We start from the raw sequence: 23,577 nt of genomic DNA on the forward strand, positions 1-23,577 counted from the left end.
TTTCTACAGCTGTTGTGTGGTCCCTCTTTTGGCATTTCCTCTCCTCTCCATTTTCACCAGCATCTCTCCCCTCTGCCCTGATTCTTGCTCTGTTCTAGCCCTCCCTCTCTGCGTCCATATGCCTCTCTATCTGTCCAACACTGCTCCTCTAGATGGTATCCCTCTCCTTCCTCCTGCATCACCCTCCAGTGTTGCCTGTGTCCCTTTCTCTCTGTCCAGCATTGACCTTCTATGTCTCTTTGGACATCTTTTTGTCCAGTTAGCTCAGTGTATTAGATAAGAATTTCCCTGTCCCCAGAGCAGAGCTCACAATCTAAGTAAGTACCTGGCAATGAAGGGTTAAGTGATTTGGCTAAAATCACAAGCAGGGGAAGAGCAGCAGCAACATTTGAACCAAGCTTCTCTGGTGGCAGCTCCGTGCTCTAACTACTAGTCTATTCCTCTACTTCGTGCTCGTTCCCTCCCTCTCTTTCCCTGTGACCTACGGCTGCTAAATCTACGCCGCTTCCTGGACCCTTCCCTCTACCCGTACAGTCCCACCGGAAACAGGTAGTTGCGTCATAGGGAAGGCCCCGGGTTGGCCGCATCAGTGCCGGCCGCAAAGGCAAGATTAAAGGACTGTCACTGAGGCTGGGTGTGAAGAAGAGACCCCCAGGAAGGTTCTTGCACCTAGGAGCCAAAGTCCTCACACTTTACCCATTCCACTCTCAGCTCATTTGCCATCATGCAGCCTCAATCGGTACGCAGCAGCTCTGCCGCCATCTTGGATGCTGGCAACGACGCTCTGCCAGTAACGTTTTGAGCCGGGGAAAGGACCCACCTTCGGGCTGGCTCCGGCAGTGCCGTACTGGAGGATGGCAGCGGATGGGGAGTGGGGTCGCAGCTGCCCTTTTGCAGAGGATAGTTTCAGCCGCTTGCCGTCGCAGAGTAATATATATGGGTTGGCTAGTTGTCGGGGTCCAGAGGCGCCCGAGCTGCTACTGGCCACTCTTAAAGGCAAAGTCATTTGTTTTAAGTACCAGGACCTCCGACAGAAAATTCGGGCTGTGGCTCGCGAGTTGCAGTTTACCTACATCCCAGGTGAGATGGAGCACGAGGTGGTGTTGCATATCATAGTGAGTAATTCAGTACAAGCTTCACTCTGTTACTTTGGCCTTCACTTGGATGTATTTTCAGGATATACCTAATGAAAGTGCATTACAGGTATTTACATACAATGGATATTGCTTAGGGATATCCTGAAAACATGACTGCTGGTGGTCTTCGAAGACTTAGGCGCTATTATACGGTCTTTTAAGCCTGTATATGCAATACAGATTACTGGTTATTATGGTATGAAACCCAGATTTTAGTAAGATCAGATGTTTGAGGCATCACAGTTGTCCCAGATCTGATAGGGAGAAGGGGAGCTTTGGGTTGGAGGAAAGGAGAGAGTGACAGCCAAAGTGAATCAGTAAGATCAGAAGAGTGTGAAGTGGAGAGTTGTGCGGGGACAGAAATCCCACCCGTCCCCGTGAAGAATCCCTCCGTCCCCACAAGGAATCCACTCCGTCCCTGCCCATCCCCGCCTGTCCCTATAAACTTCAGAAATAGTTATTTCAGTTAATTATGCTACTGAATTAAAGGCTCTGGTAGAAACCCATTTAAAAATAAGCAAAAAGACTTTATTAATTTGGAAATATTAATTGGGAAGAATACATACTTTGTAAATAGGTTTCTACCAGAGCCTCTAATGTTTATAAATTTTTATCAACACAACTAATATACTACTTTATCCTGAAGCAAAAAAAAAAAAAAGAATTTATTTCCTACCTTTGTTGCCTGGTTTCTGCTTTCCTCATGTTCTCATTCAGTTCCTTCCATCCACTGTCTCTCTTCTCTCTGCGTCTTCCATTTGCTCTGTTATTTTGCCTCTCCCTTTCTCCCTCCTTCCAAATTGGCACCCATCTTCTTCCCTCCGCTCCTCCATGGTCTGGCATCTCTGTCTTCTTCACTGCCAGCATCTTCTCCCCACTCTCTCTTCCCCATTTCCTTTCAGCGTCCTTCTCCCCCCATCTTCCCCATGTCCTGTCAACATCCTTCTCCCCCCTCTGTCTTCCCCATGTCCTTTCAGCGTCCTTCTCCCCCCTGTCTTCCCCATGTCCTTTCAGCGTCCTTCTCCCCCCCCTGTCTTCCCCATGTCCTTTCAGCATCCTTCTCCACCCCTTTGTCTTCCCCATGTCCTTTCAGCATCCTTCTCCACCCCTTTGTCTTCCCTATGTCCTTTCAGCATCCTTCTCCACCCCTTTGTCTTCCCCATGTGCTTTCAGCATCCTTCTCCACCCCTTTGTCTTCCCCATTTGCTTTCAGCGTCCTCCCCCCTCTGTCTTCCCCTTATGCTTTCAGCGTCCTTCTCCCCCCCTCCCGCCTTCCCCATGTCCTTTCAGCATCCTTCTCCACCCCTTTGTCTTCCCCAGTGCTTTCAGTGTCCTCCCCCCCTCAGTTTTACCCATTTCTCTTAAGCGTCTTTTCTTCTCCACTCCACCTTTCCTCCCTTTCTCCCTCCCTGCCCCTTACCTTTGTGGTGCTTCCCCACCTGACCGTCAACACAACAGGCCCGGTCCGACAAACCTCCCTGCCCTGTAGCTGCGAATCTAAATTACCTTCTTACAGCAACTGGAGTATTGAAGCTGCTGTAAGAAGGTAATTTAGATTTGCGGCTACAGGGCAGGGAGGTTTGTCGGCCGGGCCTGTTGTCAGTTGGTCGGGGGAAGCGCCACAAAGGTAAGGGGACCTGACCGGCTGTGCACATTCCCCCTCCATGGCTGCACCCAGGGCGGACCGCCCCCTTTTTGGTACGTCACTGCCTTTTCCCTACCTGCCCTGCCGCACACAGCCGACCGGAAGTCTTCCCGATGTCAGCACTGACGTCGGAGGAAGGGAGGGCTTTGCTTAAGCCCTCCCTACGACGTCAGCGCTGACATCGGGGAAGACTTCTGATTGGCTATGTGTGCTGCAGCAGGGCAGGCAGGAAATGGAAGACGAGCCTCGCAGCAGGGCAGGTAGAAAAATTGAACCCCGCGGGATCCCCGAGAGCACGAGGGGCGTCCCTAAGGGATCCCCGCGACCCTAGGGGTCGTCCCTACGGGATCCCCGTGACCCTAGGGGTCATCCCTACGGGATCCCCGCGACCCTAGGGTGTGTCCCTACAGGATCCCTGCGACCCTAGGGTGCGTCCCTACGGGATCCCCGTGACCCGAAGGGGGAACCCGCGGGATTCCCGTTGTCCCCGTTCCCATGCAGCTCTCTAGTGTGAAGCAATGTGCTGCATTTGGAAGCTCTCAGATAAGCAGATTCAGTGATGCAAACAGCATACGTATTTAGGAGGAGAAATAACCTGATTTTTGCTGGGGTTTTTTTTCTTGCAGTGGATGCTGAAATTGTTGCTATTGATACTTTTAGCAAATCTTTACCCAAAAGAGGTCTAGTGGTTGGAATCACCTTCATTAAGGTAAAGAGGGAGGGGTATAGTTTCTGATTACTGCTACTGTATCCCTTTTATGGTGCCTCTGACATTCTTTTCAGGTTGCAACACACTTTTTAAGTTACTGATCCTGTGTGCCAATAGATGAAGAACCACTAATATAGCTGTCTCTTAGACTAATTTTTAATGGCAGTGGTTGGTGAATTTCTACAAGTCTTAAATCAGATGTTGAGGTTCTGTAAGGGAGAGGAAGGGATTGTAGAGTTTAGTAAATTTTATGGATAGGCAGACTGGATAGGCCATATAGGCTTTATCTGCTGTCACTTTCTATGAGGCAAAAAGGAGAACAGATGCTCAGAGATGGAGCCATTCATCCTTAGTTAAAAGAAGAAATGTCAGATTAAAAAAAGCAATTTCACCAGGCAATGATGCCTTAGCAGAAGGGTTGCGTATTTATCCCTGGGCTTTCTATGTTCACCAGAAGTCTGTGAAGGTGACAAGCTGAAGCCACATCTCGTTTTTCCATGATGTCTTTGTGGCCTTGCTTTGCTGTTTATTAAAAAAATGCTAACCTTGAACTTGGTGCAGTGAAGTAAAATCATTGGCTGAATTACCCTGTTCCTGATGACATGTTTGATGGCACAGTCAATTTAGTGACTGGGTTTTCTTTATCTCTCTTTAGGATTCAGGAGACAAAGCCAGCCCTTTCCTCAACATATACTGTGACTATGAGCCTGGATCAGAGTATAACTTGGACTCAGTAGCACGTAAGTTGAATCCTAACTAATAATTTGGGGAGGCACCAATGGTTGCTCTTTCAATGTAAATATATTGTGTTTAACTTGCTTGATCCATAAATAAAAAGCTCTCTTCTATTATCTGTATTTATATTTATTAGAAAGCTGCTTGAATCTGGAGTTGCAGTTTACACCCTTCCAGCTGTGTCATGCAGAGTAAGTTGCACTGCTAGTTTTTAATTTCATATTGGTCTTTACACAAAATTCTTGCAGACAAACCAACTCACTAACATGGTTATCCCCCTAACTTCTTGTATGTGGCACTACTTGATATCCTAAGAACATAAAAATTGCCATACTGGGACAACTCGAAGGTCCATCAAGCCCATTAGCCTGTTTCGTAACTACCTGGCAAGATCCCAAAAGAGAAACAGATTTCACGCTGCTTATTCTAGAAATAAGCAGTGTATTTTCCCAAGTCCATCTGAATAATGGCTTATGGACTTTTCTTTTATAAAGTTATCTAAACACACGGCTTTCACCACATTCTCTAGCAATAAATTCCAGAGTTTAATTGCACGTTGAGTGAAAAAAAATTTCTCCAGTTTGTTTTAAATGTACTAGATAGTAGCTTCATCGCTTGCCCCCTAGTCCTAGTATTTTTAGAAAGAGTAAACAAGGAATTCACATGTACCCGTTCCACTCCTCTTTTATAGACTCTGTCATATCTCCATTGAGCTGTTTCTTCTCTAAGCTGAAGAGCCCTAGCCGCTTTGGCCTTTCCTCTTAGAGAAGCTGTCTTATCTCCTTTATCCCCCTAACCTTGTCTCGGGGGGCCTCAATTTTGGCTGTAAGACTGAATGACTCTGGAGACAAGACAGAGATAAAGAGTTTAATTTTAGAAGTAGTGGGATCAAACATACTAGGATTTAGAGTCTGACACTTCTCAAACTCTTGCCATTTCTCTTCAACCCCCTCTATGAGCGAGGATTTTGCTGTAGGATCCAAAACAGTATAATACCCTTTCCATATTATTTTCCCCTAATAATCCTTTTATCTTGTAGGATACAGGATGGGGACAAGCAGGAAACTGTGTTTTTACTGAGTGGGAATGATCAGCAAATTCACCTTTATAAGGAGGTATTGTTGGCAGTGGTTATCTTTGTGCAAGAGCTGAGAGAATGGTAAGGAAATGGGGTAACACACAGGGCATGAGCAGCTCTTGAATTCTAATTCTGGATGTGCTACTGATTCACTCTGTGTAGAACTGAAGTGAGCCATATTATCTGCTACACTTCTGATCCCTAGCCTGTCTGTCTGACCTCAATAGAGACACTTTTTCCTGTGCCTTGGTTTACCCAAGTGTTATTCCTGGTGGAATTCTGCGCAACTGCGCAGTGCAGAATTTCAAACCTTCCATCTTGACCCCTCCTTCTCCCCCATGCGGGCTTGGTCTCCTTCCCGATGACCCAACCCCACCCCTGTGAGATCAGACATACCTGCGGACCTCCCAAGAAGCAGCAATGGTGGCAGCTGGCTGGCCGGCAGAGGCAGCATTGTGATTGGACTGCTTGCGGCCAACCACGCCAGGGCTTTCCCTTTGCCGCATCACTTCCTGTGGGTAGATGATGCAGGGCTGGCCACAAGCAGCCTGTTTACAGCACTGCTTCAGCTGGCCGGCTGCTACTGCTCTGAGAGGCCCACAGGTGTGTCTGATCTCATGGGGTTGGGAGGGATCAGTTGGAGGGAAAGAGGCCAGACCTGTGCAGGGGAAGAGGGGACAGGGACATGGATGTTAGACCACAATTTGAGGGAGTTGGGGAGGAAGAAACATGGATGCTAGGCCCGTGATGGGGGAGAGAGGAGAGGACATGAATGCTGGACTGCAAGTGGAGGGGGGAGAGAGATGAGGGGACTAAGATGCTGGACCGCAAGTTGAGGGTGGTGGGAAGAGATGAGGGGACTAGGATGCTGTACCGCAAAGGATGCTGGACTGCAAGTGGGGGGGGGAGTGAGGAGGGGGACATGGATGCTGAACCGCAAGTGGTGGAGGGGAGGGAGGAGGGACATAGATGCTGGACCCACAAGTGAAGGGAGGGGAGAGAGGAGGGGGATTGGATGCTGGACCCACAAGTGTATGGGGGTAGAGAGGAGAGGACATGGATGCTGGACCCGCAAGTGGGGGTGGGGGAGATCTTGGAAGAAGAGAGAGGGAAGACAGGAAGAGGGATGGGAAGGGAGGAAGAGGTTCTTAGCCATTGGAGAGAGGGAAAGAGAGAAGCCAGACTATGGGGGCCAAGGAAGGGATTCAGGGTGCAAGTGAGAGAGGGGTGGGATTTAGAGGGAGAGAATTGAGTTGGAGTAAGAGAGGGAACTGATTTTGGAACCTGAGAATGGAAAAGGCAGGAAAGAATTTCAGACCTTGGGATAGGAGAATTCTATGCAATACACTACAAATAAACTTTGCAGAATTTTGAAATATTGTGGGCAGAATTTTCAAATTTTTTGCCCAAAATTTTCAAAATTTCTGTGCAGAATTCTGCCTGGAGTAAGCTATAATTATAATCAGAATATGTTGTACAATGTACATTTTTTGGGAAGGTAGATAAATAGTGTGATGTATCTCCTTTTATAGGTGGTAATCATAATAAACTCTAAAGACAGGTGAGGCTGTGCCTTGTAAGATGAGTGACGTCTGTGTTTTTGCCCTGTCCCACAGAATGAAGACCTACATCAATTCGAGGAACAGCCTGTAGAAAATCTCTTCCCAGAACTGAAAGATCTGCCCAGCAAGTAAGGAATAGCTCCAGTATTTTACGGTGGGCATTACTGGTGAAAAGAAAAATGTGCTAGATTTCCTGTATCACAAGCAAGCACTGTAGGTAAAATTGTAAGGGCTTGGCCTGAGAAGGCTAGGTTTCTGATTACACAATCTCTTATGCCACTAAAGATAACATCACAGGCTGGATTCAGTAAACAGAACTCAAAATTTGGCAATGAAACAAATCAGTGCTGAGCAGTAGTCTATAAAGGGCGTTCCAGAATGGGCGCTGTTCTATAGAATAGCACCCAGTACTGGGATATGTGCTCAATTTTGGGCACAAAGGATATACACAGACCAGAGCCAGATATAAATCCTGACATACAAGTTGGTTGTAGATCCACATTTCTGTAACAGTGTGTGGTGTTTTAAGAGAACGCCCCTGGCCCACCCATGTCTCTCCCTTTGCAGAACCACACGGAAACACTTGGGCGTGTAAGTTTGTTTTCATGCAGATCTTCCATTTATGCCCTGTTTCAATATCTAAGTCTCACTTGTAATATAATTGATATTAAAAAAATTGACTATAATAATCTGTGTCTTGCATCCATTAGAATGCTTTTCCGCTCCAAAGACTCGGCATGAAAGTAGCACCTAATATTAGGTACCATATACAAATTTCTCCCAATAGTGCGTAAACATGTTATGTTTTCTGCATAATTGCTGTACAGTCAATAATCACCAGGGCCTGTTAAACTAAACTAAACTAAACCTTAGGTTTGTATACCGCATCATCTCCACATTCGTAGAGCTCTGCACGGTTTACAGGAGATGGGATAGAAAGGAACTAACAATGAAAGGTTAGAGGTCCAAGTATGAGGGGTTTTTAGAGGGCTTAGAGTGCCAGAGATGGAATAGGTATCAGATTTTAGAGAATAGCCAGGTCTTCAGATGTTTGCGGAAAAGTTGGAGAGAGCTCAGGTTCCGAAGAAGGGAGGAAAGTGTGGTTAATGTCTCCATGTGCTAAAAGCCTGTTGACCAACATGTCCTAATTAACAGGAAGTGCACAGAAGGCTGGATTCACAGTCCTTTTAATATTTTACATCAAAGTGGGTGCAAATAAATTTATACTGGAATTCATGATCCTCTATCAGAGAGAACAAAATGTAGATTTTGAATTTGCATTGAGCAAAGAAGGGAACGGTATTTTTTAAGTAAGAAAATGTGACGCTTGCATTTTTGACTGGTTTGCAAAGCAGAGCAAAAAAAAAAAAAAAAAAAGAGACAGAGACGGTAATATCTTGAGTATCCCTTATTTAAGTGCCTGTCACAGTATGATTTAATTAGGAAGGGATATAACAGTTACAGCACATGCTCTTCAGCTATCCTTGCCATATATCTCACTGCTCTTATGTTGTGTGTGTGTTTAAATGCCCGTACATGTGACTTTTTCTTAAACATGCAGAAGACCATTTTATGGCTGCTTGAAATATCTCATCAGCTCTGTTATGCTTGAGAAGATGAATAAAGAATTAAGTATAAGATGGAAGCTGGAACTGATCTCTTTTCTTTCTATGTTTGGCAGTGTGCTGTGGATGGATGTATATAACCTCCCCAGCTCCACCTGCCGTATCACAGCCTTTGGCTGCCAGAGTGGGTTTGTGAGTCTCTCCCATGTGGATCAGACCACCCGAGGTGAGTCTGATATTCCTGTCACAAAAGACAGATGTACTTTCAATAGAGCTGCATGTCCAGATTGAGGTGCTTTTGTACAGAGATGTGTGTGAAGGTCTCCGTGCTAGAATTGCAGAGGGTGCTGCGAGGCAGGCTTTAGGGAGCATTGGTATTGCAGGGCGGAAGTGAGGTTTGTTAGCAGAACTGTATGAGAATTGCATTAGAATAGGAGGGACTACTGCAGAACAGGAGTGAGGTATAGTTACTGGAATTCTCTGTTTACTGGTAAGGCAGAGCTTTGATCTTTCTCGTAGTGGTTCTCCAGAGTTGGACCATCCAGCAAGATGGTCCCATTTCCCGAGTGCTCATCTTCTGCTTGGCCTCGTGCTGTTTGAGAGAGGAAGTAAGGAGCTCCGTGCTGGAGGGTAAGGGTGTTGGACTGGGTGATTCTTGACTCTTTCCTACAGTTCTCTCACGATGCATTTCTCTCGGTATGATGCCCTTCTGTTTTGTAGTGAGGATTTCTGTACTCTTTCAGCAACTTGGGAAAGGGAGCATCAGCCTCAGGATTTCAATCTGCTTGTGACCAGCAGCATTGAGCTCTCGGTAGTATACAGGTGTGTGTTTGCCTTTTTGCCTTTTTCCTTATGCTACTACTACTATTTATCACTTCTATAGCGCTGAAGGGCGTACGCAGCGCTGTACATTTTTTTTTTTTTTTTTTAATCTTTATTCCTTTTTATTTCTCTCAACAAGTGTACAATATTATTACAATTAATTCACATAACTCACTTGACATTCATTTTTTTTTTTTTTTTTCCAATATATTTTTTATTATAAAATTCTTACAAGTGAAATACATGTATTACATTCATTTATATTAAACACTTGAAAATTTTTAAATAATTGTTCTTACATTGTAAATTAAACCCCCCCCTTATCAGTGTTATATAACTAAATATTATTACAATAATTTCCCTTCCCATCCCTTTTTATATGTTCTATATATGTGCTATGATGTCTGATCATTAGAAAAATTTGTCAATGGTCCCCATATTTTATTAAATTTTTTAATATAACCTTGTTGTAATGCCAATACTTTTTCCATTTTATATATATGACAAGTCGAATTCCACCAGAAAGTGTAGTTTAATTTAGTGTAATCTTTCCAGTTCTGAGTAATTTGCTGAATGGCAACCCCTGTTAAAATTAATAAAAGTTTATTATTGTTAGCTGATATCGGACTTTGTGTTCTCATTGCTGTTCCAAATAATATTGTATCATATGATAGTCCAACATGATTTTCTAATAGTTTATTAATTTGGGGCCAAATTAATTTCCAAAAGGAATTAATGTAGGGACAAAAGAATAGTAAATGGTCCAATGTCCCCACTTCTATCTTACAATGCCAGCATCTATTAGATCTATTACTATCTAATTTCTGTAATCTCGTAGGGGTCCATAAAATTCTATGTAATAAAAACAACCATGTTTGACTCATAGATGCTGACCTTGTAGTATGTATTCTCCAGGACCAAAATTTTTGCCATTGAGATGCAGAAATTGTCTGTCCTATCTCAATACTCCAAATGTCCCTAAGTCCTGTCCTTTTTTTTTAATTTAAAAATCCATATATAATCTTATACCATTTTGCGGCTTGGTGTCCTAGAAAATCCGCTTGAAAACAAAGGATTGGTAAACTATAATGAGTGTCCAGATTCTTCCATTCAGGGAACCCTTCCTGAATAGCCTGCTTCAATTGCATCCATTTAAAATATTGTGTTTTGTCTAATTCAAATTTTTGTTGCAATTGTGAAAAACTAAGCAGTGATCCATTTAATATTACATCTTTTAACGTACGTATACCTGCTTTTATCCATTGTTTCCATACTATTTTAAATCCACCAATTTTGATCCTGGAGTTTACCCAAATAGATTGATTTAAAGATTTAGCCAATGGATCTGGTGATAAATTGTTTATAAATCTTAATGTTTTCCATGTATCTATTAGAATTCTGTGATCTTTATATCTTTTAGGGATTGTTATACTAATGAAATGTTCTGGATGTAAAGGGAACATGAGGCGCCATTCTAAATATAACCAATCGGGTATATTTTCCATGAGATCTGGGAGGATCCAATACATACCCTGTCTTAATATATAGGCTTGATGATACCTATAGAAATTTGGAAAATTTACCCCTCCCTCCTTGATTGTTTTTTGTAATGATGCTAAAGCGATTCTGGGTCTTTTCCCAAACCAAACAAATTTTGTAAGTATACTGTTTAACTTTTTATAAAATGACCCCTGAAAAAATATTGGGATCATACTCATTTGATAACAAACCACAGGTAAAATCATCATTTTAATTGTTTGGACTCTTCCCCACCAAGAAAGATGTAAAGGATTCCATTGCTCGCACATTTCTGTTATTTTCTTTAATAAAAGTTTTTCATTCTCTTTAACTGTTTCATCAATTGTATTTTTTATAAGAATACCTAAATATTTTAGTCCTTCCTCTTTCCATTTAAATGAAAATGAGTTAAATAATCCTTTAGTACAATGGATGTTAATTGGAAGAACTTCAGATTTTCCCCAATTGATTTTATAACCAGAAATTTTTCCAAAATTTTTCTATTAAGTTAAGTAGATGTGGAATGGTATCTTCTGGTTCTCTTAAATATAATAAAATATCATCTGCATATGCAGATAATTTAAATTCCCAATTAGAAAATGTGATTCCCTTTATTCCCTTAGTTTGATTTATTACAATTAATAAGGGTTCTAGAACGATATCAAATAGTAAGGGAGATAAAGGACAACCCTGTCTAACTCCCCTTAGCAAGTTAAATTTATTAGATAAGTTATTATTTATATTTAATCTTGCTCCAGGGGAGCTATATAATGTTTGAATCATTTTTATAAAGCCTGGTCCTATACCAAACCATTCTAAAGTTTGATACATAAACTTCCATTCCACTCTATCAAATGCTTTATCCCAGGACAAGCAGGCAGCATATTCTTGACTGATGGGTGACGGCACCGACGGAGCCCCGGTACGGACAATTATAGAGTGATTGCACTCTAAGAACTTTAGAAAGTTCTAGCTCGGCCGCACCGCGCACGCGCGAGTGCCTTCCCGCCCGACAGAGGCGTGCGGTCCCTCAGTTTCTTAGTTTCCGCGGAGCTAAGAAGACGCGTTTTTCAACGGCTGTTGAAACTTTTTTCTACTTTGCCTTCCCGCTCGCGTAAACTTTTGACTTTTTACCTTATTTCTTTTCTTTTTTCTATTTTGTAAAAAAAAAAAAAAAAAAAAATCCTTAATTTTTTCTTTAATTTGATCTTTCCCCGGCGGGGCCTTCTGCCACCATCGAAGCCTCGGCCTTCGATTTGGCTGAAGCCGTTTTCCCTTTCATGCCCCCTCAACCGGGTTTTAAAAAGTGCCAGCGGTGTGCTCGGCCTATATCTCTCACGGACCCACACAACTGGTGTTTACAGTGTTTGGGTCCTGAGCATCAGGCCTCTACTTGCACCCGCTGTGCCACTCTAAAAAAACGGACATTAAAAAATCGCCAAATCCAGCAGCGATTACTGTTCGGTGCCGAGATGTCCGACCCCGTTCCATCGACTCCAGCTTCGGCACCGATTCAGTCGGCACCCTCTTCTTCGACGCCGCGTGATTCCGCACCGGCGTCTCACCAGTCAGGTAAGCCGGCTAAGAAGCCTTCCCCGCTGGAGCGTCCTCCGGTCTCGAGTGCAGTGAGTCCAATCCTGCCGACTGTGAGACGCCAGCGGAAGCGCTCCGCCCCTATAGAGGTGAGTCCCTCGACATCGGGCTCCTCATCTCCGGGGCGTCGAGCGGCACCGCAGGTACCGCAGAAGAAAAAGGCGGTACCGGTGCCATCCCTTGATGACCGCATCACGGCCATCCTTCAGGTACAGCTTAGGGACCAATTAAAACAGCTCCTCCCTGCTATCCTGGCTCCGAACCTTCCGGTGCCGGCCCGCACCGAGCTACCGGTACCGATTGTGGAACAGCCTATGTTACCTGCTTCCACTATTTCGGTACCGCTTCAACTAACCTCATCGGTATCGATGCCAGTTCTTGCACCAGAGCCGAGAGCTCACCATCAATCGGTACAGACTTCGGCACCGGTGCGACCGATAACATCTCCTGACTCGATATCGATGAGGTCGGGTAAGTCGGTGCGCAAAACCCGACACTTACAATCATCGACACCTGAGTCTCGGGACCATGCTTCCCATGTCAGGGATCCTGATCTGTGGGGAGACTCAGAGGAACCCTTTCTTTCTGAAGGCGAATGTTCCTCAGAGGAGGAGGATTCAGCTGTCCCTGACCCATCCTCCAAACAGGTCACTTCCTCTTTCTCCTGCTTTTTGAAAGAGATGTGTGACTCCTTGTCCATTCCTTTGGAGGCTGAATCCAAAAAGTCCAAAGCTTTTTTGGATGCCCTTGATTTTGACCAGCCTCCAAAGGAATTTTTGAAACTCCCTCTTCATGACATCTTGAGGGAGACTTTCTATAAGAATTTAGAGACTCCTTTAACTGTCCCAGGGGCCCCACGTAAACTGGATTCTCTATATAAGGTAATTCCCATTCCTGGGTTCGACAAACCTCAACTTCCACACGAATCCTTACTTGTCGAATCCACCCTTAAAAAATCTTCAGGAGCTAGTGTATATGCATCGGTACCTCCTGGCAGAGAGGGTAGAGCCATGGATAAATTTGGTAAGAGGCTCTACCAAAATGCTATGTTAGCAAATAGAGCTAGCAATTATGCTTTTCATTTTTCTTTTTATTTGAAGCATCTCCTTACCACCATGGCTTCCTTCGAAAAGTACCTTCCTTCACGAAAACATCACTCTTTTCATACCTGCTTGTCGTCTCTTTTTCAATTACGTAAGTTCATGGTTAGATCCATATATGACACCTTTGAACTTACATCCAGAGCGACAGCAATGTCGGTGGCTATGCGTCGCCTGGCCTGGCTTCGGGTATCCGAGCTTGATGTTAATCATCAGGATCGGTTAGCCAACGCCCCGTGCCTAGGGGATGAGCTCTTTGGGGAATCCATGGACTCAACCACACAAAAGCTCTCTGCTCATGAGACACGCTGGGATACCCTGCTTAAAAATAAAAAGAAGCCTCCTCCGCCAAAACCATATAGGCAGCAGTCGGCCTATCAACGCCGCTTCACAGCTCGGCCATTACCTACCACTGCTCAGCAACCCAGGCGTCAGAGGCAGCAACAACGTCAGCCTCCCAGACAGCAGCCACAGCAGCAACCTGTGAAACCACCTCCTCAGCAGAAGTCACAGCCCTTTTGACTTCATTCTCCACAGTATAGCCAGTATTCCTATTCCTGCTCTCCTGCCTCAACCTATAGGAGGTCGACTTTCTCTGTTCCTCAGCCGGTGGGAAGTTATCACTTCGGACCAATGGGTCCTCAACATCATCCGCCAAGGCTACTCTCTCAACTTTCAGACTCTTCCGCCTCAAAGTCTGCCAAAAGAGTCTGCTTTGAACAGTCCTCAATCTACCCTCCTTATTCAGGAAGTCCAATCCCTCCTCTTTCTGAACGCTATAGAAGAAGTTCCTTTAGATCAAAAAGGGCAGGGATTCTACTCCCGTTATTTTCTAGTCCCCAAAAAAACAGGAGATCTCAGACCAATTTTGGATCTCCGCGATCTCAACAAACATCTGGTAAAAGAAAAATTCAAGATGCTTTCTTTAGCCATCCTTTATCCTCTTCTCAATCAAAACGACTGGCTATGCTCCCTCGATCTCAAAGAGGCATACACTCACATACCGATCCATGTAACCTCAAGACAGTATCTCCGTTTCATGATCAATCATTGTCATTACCAATACAAGGTGCTGCCCTTCGGCCTTGCCTCCTCTCCAAGGGTCTTCACCAAGTGTCTCATTGTGGTAGCGGCATTTCTACGCTCTCACCACCTCCAGGTCTTTCCTTACCTGGACGACTGGTTAATCAAGGCCACATCCGCTCAAGCAGTTCTACTGGCCACCAACCAAACCATCTTGTTTCTACGAATTCTGGGGTTCGAGATCAATCTACCCAAATCTCATCTCATCCCCACTCAGAGACTTCAATTCATTGGAGCGATCCTGGACACACTCCTCATGAGAGCTTTCCTACCATCCAATCGTCTTCAGACCCTTCAGTCTCTATGTCAGCAGGTGCTTTCACTACCTTCCATCTCAGCCAGGCAAATGATGGTACTCTTGGGGCACATGGCATCTACAGTTCATGTCACGCCCCTCGCACGTCTTCACCTGCGCACTCCTCAATGGACCCTTGCTACTCAGTGGTCCCAAGCGACGGATCCTTGCTCACGACACATATCTGTGACATCATCTCTTCGTCAGTCTCTTCAATGGTGGTTGGTATCCTCAAATCTATCCAGAGGTCTTCTGTTCCATCAGCCTCCTCATCAACTAGTCATCACCACCGACGGCTCTCTTTATGCATGGGGAGCTCACTTGAACGAGTTCCAGACTCAAGGTCTTTGGACAGCCCAGGAAAAGAAGCATCAAATCAATTTCCTGGAACTCAGAGCGATGTTTTATGCCCTCAAGGCCTTCCAACATCTTCTCTTTCCTCAGGTCCTTCTGTTGTGCACAGACAATCAGGTTGCGATGTACTACATCAACAAACAGGGTGGGACAGGCTCTCGCCTTTTATGCCAAGAAGCCCAAAAGATCTGGAATTGGGCCATAGATCACCATCTCTTCCTGAAAGCTATCTACATTCAGGGAGCACAGAATTCTTTAGCGGACAAACTCAGCAGAATTCTCCAGCCTCACGAGTGGACACTCGATCCTGTAACTCTGCAGTCTATCTTCACTCAATGGGGCACTCCTCAGATAGACCTCTTTGCAGCTCCTCACAATCATCAGCTGCCCCTATTCTGCTCCAGACTTTACTCTCCTCACCGTCTGGCAGCGGATGCTTTTCTCCTCGACTGGTCGAATCTGTTCCTGTACGCCTTCCCTCCTCTGCCTCTAATGTTGAGAACCTTATTCAAGCTCAAGAGGGAACGAGCCACTATGATTCTGATTGCTCCGAGGTGGCCCAGGCAACATTGGTTCTCCCTTCTACTTCAACTCAGTTCCAGGGAACCTTTTCTTCTTCCTCTGTTTCCTTCTCTGCTTACGCAACAGCAGGAAACCCTTCTACATCCCAACCTCCAGTCTCTGCACCTGACAGCTTGGTATCTCTCGGGCTGACATCTCATGATACTCTTTTATCTCAGCCTGTTCGTTCCATTCTGGATGCCTCCAGGAAACCAACCACTCTGCAATGTTACCATCAGAAGTGGACGAGATTTTCCTCCTGGTGTCTTCTTCATCATCTTGATCCCACTTCCCTGGCAGTGGAGACCTTGTTGGACTATTTGCTCTCTTTGTCTGACTCTGGCCTTAAGTCCTCTTCCATCAGAGTCCACCTCAGTGCCATTGCAGCTTTTCATGAGCCAGTCCATGGAAAACTTCTCTCAGCTCATCCCCTGGTGTCCAGGTTCATGCGAGGGCTTTTCAATGTGAAACTACCTCTTAAAGCCCCTCCTGTTATCTGGGATCTCAATGTGGTTCTTTCTGCCTTAATGAAGCCTCCATTTGAACCTTTGGCTACCTCTCCTTTCAAGTTTCTCACTTGGAAAGTGCTTTTCCTTATTGCTCTTACCTCTGCCAGGAGGGTCAGTGAGCTTCATGCACTGGTCGCAGATCCACCTTTTACGGTTTTTCACCATGACAAGGTGGTTTTGCGTACACATCCAAAGTTTCTCCCTAAGGTTGTCTCTGAATTCCATCTCAACCAATCCATTGTTCTACCTGTTTTCTTTCCAAAACCTCATTCTCATTCTGGAGAACAAGCTTTACATACTTTGGATTGTAAAAGGGCTCTGGCTTACTATCTAGAGCGTACGAAACCCCACAGATCAGTTCCCCAACTTTTTCTGTCCTTTGATCCAAATAAATTGGGACGTCCCGTTTCTAAACGTACGTTGTCTAATTGGCTGGCAGCGTGCATTTCATTCTGTTATGCTCAGACCGGACTGACACTGGAAGGTTCTGTCACGGCCCATAGAGTCAGAGCAATGGCAGCTTCTGTAGCTTTCCTCCGTTCCACTCCTATTGAGGAAATCTGCAAGGCTGCTACTTGGTCCTCAGTTCACACTTTTACATCTCATTATTGTCTGGATGCTTTCTCCAGACGGGATGGACACTTCGGCCAATCTGTTTTGCAAAATTTGTTTTCCTAATGGCCAACCTTCCCTCCATCCCTCTTTTTGTTAGCTTGGAGGTCACCCATCAGTCAAGAATATGCTGCCTGCTTGTCCTGGGATAAAGCACAGTTACTTACCGTAACAGGTGTTATCCAGGGACAGCAGGCAGATATTCTTGCGTCCCACCCACCTCCCCGGGTTGGCTTCTTAGCTGGCTTATACTAACTGAGGGACCGCGCGCCTCTGTCGGGCGGGAAGGCACTCGCGCGTGCGCGGTGCGGCCGAGCTAGAACTTTCTAAAGTTCTTAGAGTGCAATCACTCTATAATTGTCCGTACCGGGGCTCCGTCGGTGCCGTCACCCATCAGTCAAGAATATCTGCCTGCTGTCCCTGGATAACACCTGTTACGGTAAGTAACTGTGCTTTTTCTGCATCTAATGATATTAGAAAAGCTGGATCATTTAAATTTTTTGCTAAATTTAAAGAGTGAAATGCTAATCTAGTGTTATGTGAAAAATGTCTTTTAGCAACAAATCCTGTTTGGTGTACATCTATGATAAAAGGAAGAGCTTTTGCTAATCTTATAGCCAACACTTTAGCAATTAATTTAGCGTCTACGTTCATTAAAGATATAGGCCTATAATTTGTTATCAATGTTGGATCCCTGTTTGGTTTTGGCAAGACAATTATAACAGAATCAGCCATAGTTCCTGATATATTTCCATTATTTATTTAATATTGATATAAATTTAATAGATAAGGTAATAGAATATTTTGAAATGTTTTATAAAATTCAGCAGTATATCCATCTCCACCTGGAGCGGATCCAACTCTAAGAGCTTTCAATGCTATTTCTATTTCTTTTAAAGATATATGTTCTTCTAAACTTCCTTTTATATGATCCGGAATATTTGGTCCAATAAATGACTTTAAAAATTCTATACCATCATGTTCTTTATTTTCATAAGTATCAGAAGTATATAAATCCTTATAAAAATCAAGAAATTGTTTTATTATATCTTCATTGCTAGTGTGTGTATTGCCCTGTTTATCCTTAATTGCTATAATCTTAGATTTTCTTTTTTTTGCTTTAATGAAATTTGCTAATAATCTTCCAGCTTTATTTGAATTTCCATAATACTGTACTTGCCGACAGAACATATCTTGACATTCTTACACAATATTATTATACATGTTTTAATTCCCCCCCACCCACCTCCCATCCCTTCCCATATCAATAAAATAATCTATCCAAACATATACATACTTAGACATCCCTCTTCCTTAATACAATTAATCATACTTTAACCTATCCCTCCCCCACCCTTTCTTCCTCAAACTCTTTTTTCATTTTATTATATACATTAATGCACAACAAATATATCTCATCATAGTACATATATCCCCTAATATTTCATAACAACATATTTCCAATAATTTTACCCCCTTTCCTTTTCTATTCATACATATATACCATGTTTCTTATATCCATTAATCAGTTGAAATATACCGCTATTTAATTGGATTATCCTATCCCCCCCACCCACCCCCATTTCTACAAATTATCCCCTAAGGAAAAAGAATAAACCTTAATCATTATAATATTCAATTAATGGCCTCCACACCTCCTGAAACCTTTTAAAATGCCCCCTCTGTACTGCAAGAAATCTTTCCATCTTATACATATGGCATACTGAGTTCCACCAAAAACTACAATTCAGTCTAGCAGCGCAGTACATTTTGACATTAAATAGATCAGTGTTTCTCAACTCAGTCCTAGTTTTCAAGATATCCACAATGAATATGCATGAAAGACGTTTGCATATAATAGAGGTAGTGCTTGCAAATCAAGTTTATGCAGATTCAATGTGGATATCCTGAAAACCTGACTAGCAAGGGGGTACTCCAGGACCGAGTTGAGAAACACTGAAATAGACGGTCCCTGCTCGGAAGAGCTTACAATCTAACTTGGACAGACAGACATGACATATAGGGTTGGGTACTCCTTGCTCTCTCTGCACCCCTGGATTCTGGCTCTCCATGTTTTCAAGTTTTATTAATTCTCGATATACTGCTCTATCTAAGAGCTTTCACAGTGGATTTCAATATATGGAAAATTTATAGAAAAGATAAGAGAAAGACCTGTATTGCAGATCCAAGTACTGCCACCTAGGCAAGGGTTGATTTATTAAAAGCATCAGTAAAAAGGAAATATTTTAAACTACTTTTCCTTTGGCCAAGCTAGACCTCTCTCTCCTTCCCCAAATGCTCCCTCTCCTATTACTCCTAGCTTTTGAGCACCTTTCCTTGTGTTTGTCTTGCAGGAATGTTTTAAAGAAGGGGCTTCAGGAGCAGTTGCTGTTGCCAGAGAGTGACCAGTATGACTGTGTCCTGTGTGCACTTGTCACTGATGTAGATTTTGATGGGGTGCAGGAAATCCTCCTGGGAACGTATGGACAGGTGCAGCAGTTTTTGTAATCCTGATTTCCAAGCCTCACCACTTCTGCGTGGATATCTGTCTGGTGCAAAAGAAACATACCAGATGGACTGTTCCAAAACAAAATCTCTCTTAAAACAGTCGCCTGATGTGGTCTAGCTGTCGGCAGAGAGAACAGTCTGTGTCCTTCTTGCTGTGCAATTTTGTACATTTTAGTTGGGATTGCAAATCCTAGTTTAGACGACTCACTTTTAGTACTATACCACTGAAGCAGCCTAAGAGTGAGCGAAACGTGGACCACATTGGGTGGTTTGTTTTAATAAAGAGATTTTATTTTGTAGCAGTCCATCTGGGAACTACTTCTTTTGTTTCACCATTGTGGCAGATCTGAAGAGCCTCTCTGTGCTTTGCTATATATCTTACTTCTGGAGGAATTTTGCTTGACCGCACAGTGCAGAATTGTACAGTCATACCCAAAGATGCTGACATGGTCAAAATTCTGTGTGACCGCGCAATGCAGAATTGTACAGTCGCACAGAATTCCTTTTTCCCACACAGACTCTCGACCATGTCAGCATGTTTGGGTTGCGGTATCAGCAGCAATTCTCACACGCTGCCTGTCAATAACCCAGAAGTCTGTCTGCGGCAGAGGGGAGTAGCAAGCCTTAGAGTATAGATGAGGAGAGGAAGACACAAGAGGAGGGAAGGGATGAGAGGAAGGAAAGTTGATGGCACAGGGAGAGGGGAGGGGTGGGAGAAAGGAAAGATGCTGGCACAGGAGGAGGAGAAGCAGACATGAATGGTGAGGGAAGAGGATGAAATTGCACATAATGGAGGGGAGAAAGGGAGAGATGGTGCATGGATGGGGATAGAGAGATTTGACACAGGGCACAAGGAAGAAAGGGGGAGAGAGAGGTGTTGGACATGGTGGATGAGAGGGAGGGAGAGATACACAGAAAGGGGATGGGGAGAAGGAGGGAGATGTTGGATTCAGGAGCAGAATGGAATGATGGAGAGATGCCTGGAAATGGGAGTGAGGGAAGAGAGTGGAAGAAATGCTGGACCATGGGGGGGGAGTGTGCAGCAGGGAAGATATAGGGAGATGTCAGGCTATGAGAGTGGAGAGGGAAGGAAGAGAGAGCAGGTGCTGGGCTTTAAGGGTGAAGGAAGGAAGATGCTGAGGGGGAGGAGAGGTTTGGCAAGGAAACAGATGAGAGGGTAGAAATATGGTAATGGAGGTACATTTATTTATTTTTAAAATTTCTATACCGTCTAGCCCTAGGTGGTTTACATAAGATCAAACACACATAATGCTTAAAACAATACAAAAGACATACAAACATCAGGATTTAAATTCACAATAAATCTTCGACCCTATAAAAAAGCAGTTATGAACAATTGTGTGTTTAAAGAATTTTCTGAAAGTTCCTCTATCAGCACATTGAAGATGAAAGGGAATGGAGGGCTGAGGAAGGAATGAAATAGGAAATGGGAGAGAAGATAGAAATTTGATAGGGAGCTGAAAAGTGAAAAAGAGGAGAAGGGTAAGAAAAAGAAGCAGAAAAGAGCTATAAAGGAATGATCAATATGTCTGAGGCAGGTGTAGTGAGGGAATAGAGAGGAGGGAGGAAAAAAGACAAATGAATAGCAACTGCTTGAAGGAGAATTAGCGTACATTAAGAAAGCAGAAAAGAGAAACTGGAAGCAACATGATGGAAAAATAAAACATCCAGATGACAAAAGTAGAAGAAATAATTTTATTTTAATTGTTTAAATGGAATATGGATAATAATTAGCAAAAATATTGTTTAAACTTTGACAAATAAACTTGCAGAAGTTTGCAGAATTTGCTAATTTTGTATGCAGAATTTTGAAGTTTTTGTGCAGAATTCCACCAGGAGTAATATCTATCTGGGGCAGAATGAAGGATTATTTTTTATTTTTTTTTAATTTTAATCAGTTGAGAATATATATTTTGCTTATGTTCATGGCTCTACAGCCAACCAGAAAGCAAGAAAGAAGCCATTGGTAACGGCGATGCAAAGAAAGTGATGGGTTGAGTGGGCCAGAAAGTACAGGATGTGGACTCCAGAGGTGTGGGAAAACGTTCTCTTCAGTGATGAGAGTACTTTCTGTGTGTTAGAAGGCCAGTGCAATTTGTAAGACAATTTAAGAATGAGGCTTTCAAACCATAGTGCCTGGACTTGAATGTAAAGCATCCGATAAAAATCATGGCCTGGGGCTGTATGTCAGCCAATAATATTGGATGCTTTCAGGTGATTGATGGCATGATGAACGGTGCCAAATATCTCTCCACTTTACAAAACATAATGGTTCCGTCTGCAAGGAGTCTTTTCCAGAGTAACTTCTACTTCCAGGATGACAATGCACCCTGTCATCGGGCAAAGATGGTGACAAAGTGGATGACATCAAGCCATATTCAGCGACTGGAATGGCCAGGCAGTCACCAGATCTCAATCGAATCGAGAATTTGTGGAATAATCTTGCTGTCAGGGTGTTCAGAAAACATCCAAAAACAAAGATCGAGTTGAATGAAGCACTGTACGTTGTCATAAATTGTTTTAGAATTGTGCATCGCCTTGAATGTATGATTAGCAGATCAATCAAATTTTAAATAAACTTGAAATAAAAATTTTAAAGAAATAATGCTTGGCACCATGTTGTACAGCCAGATGAACTTCGAAAATTGGTTCACTCCATGCCTCAATGCTGCAAGCTTGTTATCAAGAACAAAAGCTGGCCCATAAGTTATTAGAATAGCAAAAAACAACCAGCCCTTTTCAGGGCTACCTCCTCTTGAAGGGGGGTAAGTTAAAATACAAATAAACTTAGTACATATTGAAATAGCTAATGTAATCCATTTACCAAATAGCAACATTTTTTTACATTCTGCAGTTTATGCGTTATAAGTCTTAAATCTGAAGTCCTAAATCAATTTAAAATATGCAGGGTGATAGAGCATAAAATTCTGAACATGTCGGTATATAATATATAGCAGTAGGCATCAGAAATATTGCTGTGATCCAGCAAGAAAGACAAAACAATGTATTACTCAGAGGTGATGCAAAACTTTTGCACGGCTCTGTAACATGGTATTTTAGAATCTTAATGGTTAAAAACATCTTTGAATAAAAATGTTCTTAATCATCCCTCCAGACCAGCACAGAAACAGATGGGTTTACACTCCTCTGCCAGCAGCTGGAGACTAAGACACTGACTTATGGCATCAGTACAAGTGGTTCTGTGCAGTCCCTTTTACACTCAGTCTTTTCTCAGTCTCCAGCAGGTGGAGTGGTCTGTGTGCAGTCTGTGCTGAGGTTTGTTAAGGCCTGTTGGATCTGGTTAGTGAATCTTTCTTGTTCCTTTGTCTGAGCTTAGGGGGGGGGCCCTCTCAGGGGTCCTACCAAACTTGGGGCGTGTCACAATTGGAAGAGTTGAGTCCCTCTCCCCCCCCATTTCCCCCACCTCCCCAGGTTTTTCTGAATCTAGAGGAGCCTCAACTTTATGCCTTGCCACCGATACCAGCACTGCCTACAATTTAGAGTGCCTGTGGGGGTCTGCTTTTGGTTGGCTGTGAGAAGAACAAAAAAGAGAAAATAAAAGACACAAGACATAAAAGGAGCTTAATATTGAAAAAATAAATAAAAAGAGGCCTGAGACTGCCATTTTTTTTTTTTTTACACGGTGTTGTTGTGAGTGGGTTTTTGGCACTTTCATTATGAGCGCTTCAAAAAGCAGAAAAAGTGAGCTTGCTGTTCGGTGGATGCGGCTGGCAGGTGTACAAAATGCTTCAGTCACCTCAAGGGTGACCCAGCTTCAGGTGTCAGCATGCCAGGTTTTCCGCGTGCGCACCACTCATCGGCGGGGGTGTTTTGAGTTCTGATTTAAATTTTGGTAAGGAGTCCTGTTGTCTGAGGAAAATAGGCAGGGCATTCCATAAAGTTGGTGCTGCCACAGAGAAGATGGATTTACGAGTAGTGTCATAGATGATATGCAAAGAAGGAACAGATAAGAAGCATTGATCAGTAGATCTTAGAATATGATATGATAAATCTATCAATAAAAGCAGAATGTGTAGATTTTGTTGTGAATGTCAAAAGTAGAATTTTAAATGTGATAACGGTGCAAAATTTGTAGCCAGTGAGCATTTTTCAAAGAGTCGTTACATGATCTAATTTATTGGCATTATGTATAATTTTTATATCCGTGTTT

At 43.4% G+C, this 23,577-nt stretch overlaps 1 protein-coding gene across 2 annotated transcripts in view; it reads left to right on the forward strand.

Moving 5' to 3' along the window:
• Positions 1 to 523: 523 nt before the first annotated feature.
• The window catches only part of KPTN (kaptin, actin binding protein), a 33,940-nt gene continuing 10,886 nt past the window's right edge, over positions 524 to 23,577 (forward strand). Inside the window, exons 1-10 of one of the 2 annotated variants that reach the window (XM_033956361.1) lie at positions 524 to 1,080; positions 3,408 to 3,490; positions 4,146 to 4,230; positions 4,362 to 4,416; positions 5,265 to 5,340; positions 6,920 to 6,993; positions 8,547 to 8,656; positions 8,950 to 9,060; positions 9,174 to 9,252; positions 19,232 to 19,367. In XM_033956361.1, coding sequence (XP_033812252.1) covers positions 855 to 1,080; positions 3,408 to 3,490; positions 4,146 to 4,230; positions 4,362 to 4,416; positions 5,265 to 5,340; positions 6,920 to 6,993; positions 8,547 to 8,656; positions 8,950 to 9,060; positions 9,174 to 9,252; positions 19,232 to 19,367 — 1,035 coding nt within the window. In that variant the 5' untranslated portion in view covers positions 524 to 854. Of the gene's footprint in view, positions 1,116 to 3,407; positions 3,491 to 4,145; positions 4,231 to 4,361; positions 4,417 to 5,264; positions 5,341 to 6,919; positions 6,994 to 8,546; positions 8,657 to 8,949; positions 9,061 to 9,173; positions 9,253 to 19,231; positions 19,368 to 23,577 lie in introns of both variants that reach the window. The other variant, XM_033956362.1, reaches the window with a different exon arrangement.

Source organism: Geotrypetes seraphini, chromosome 8 (genome assembly GCF_902459505.1).
Source record: "Geotrypetes seraphini chromosome 8, aGeoSer1.1, whole genome shotgun sequence".
Classification (NCBI taxonomy): Eukaryota; Metazoa; Chordata; class Amphibia; order Gymnophiona; family Dermophiidae; genus Geotrypetes; species Geotrypetes seraphini.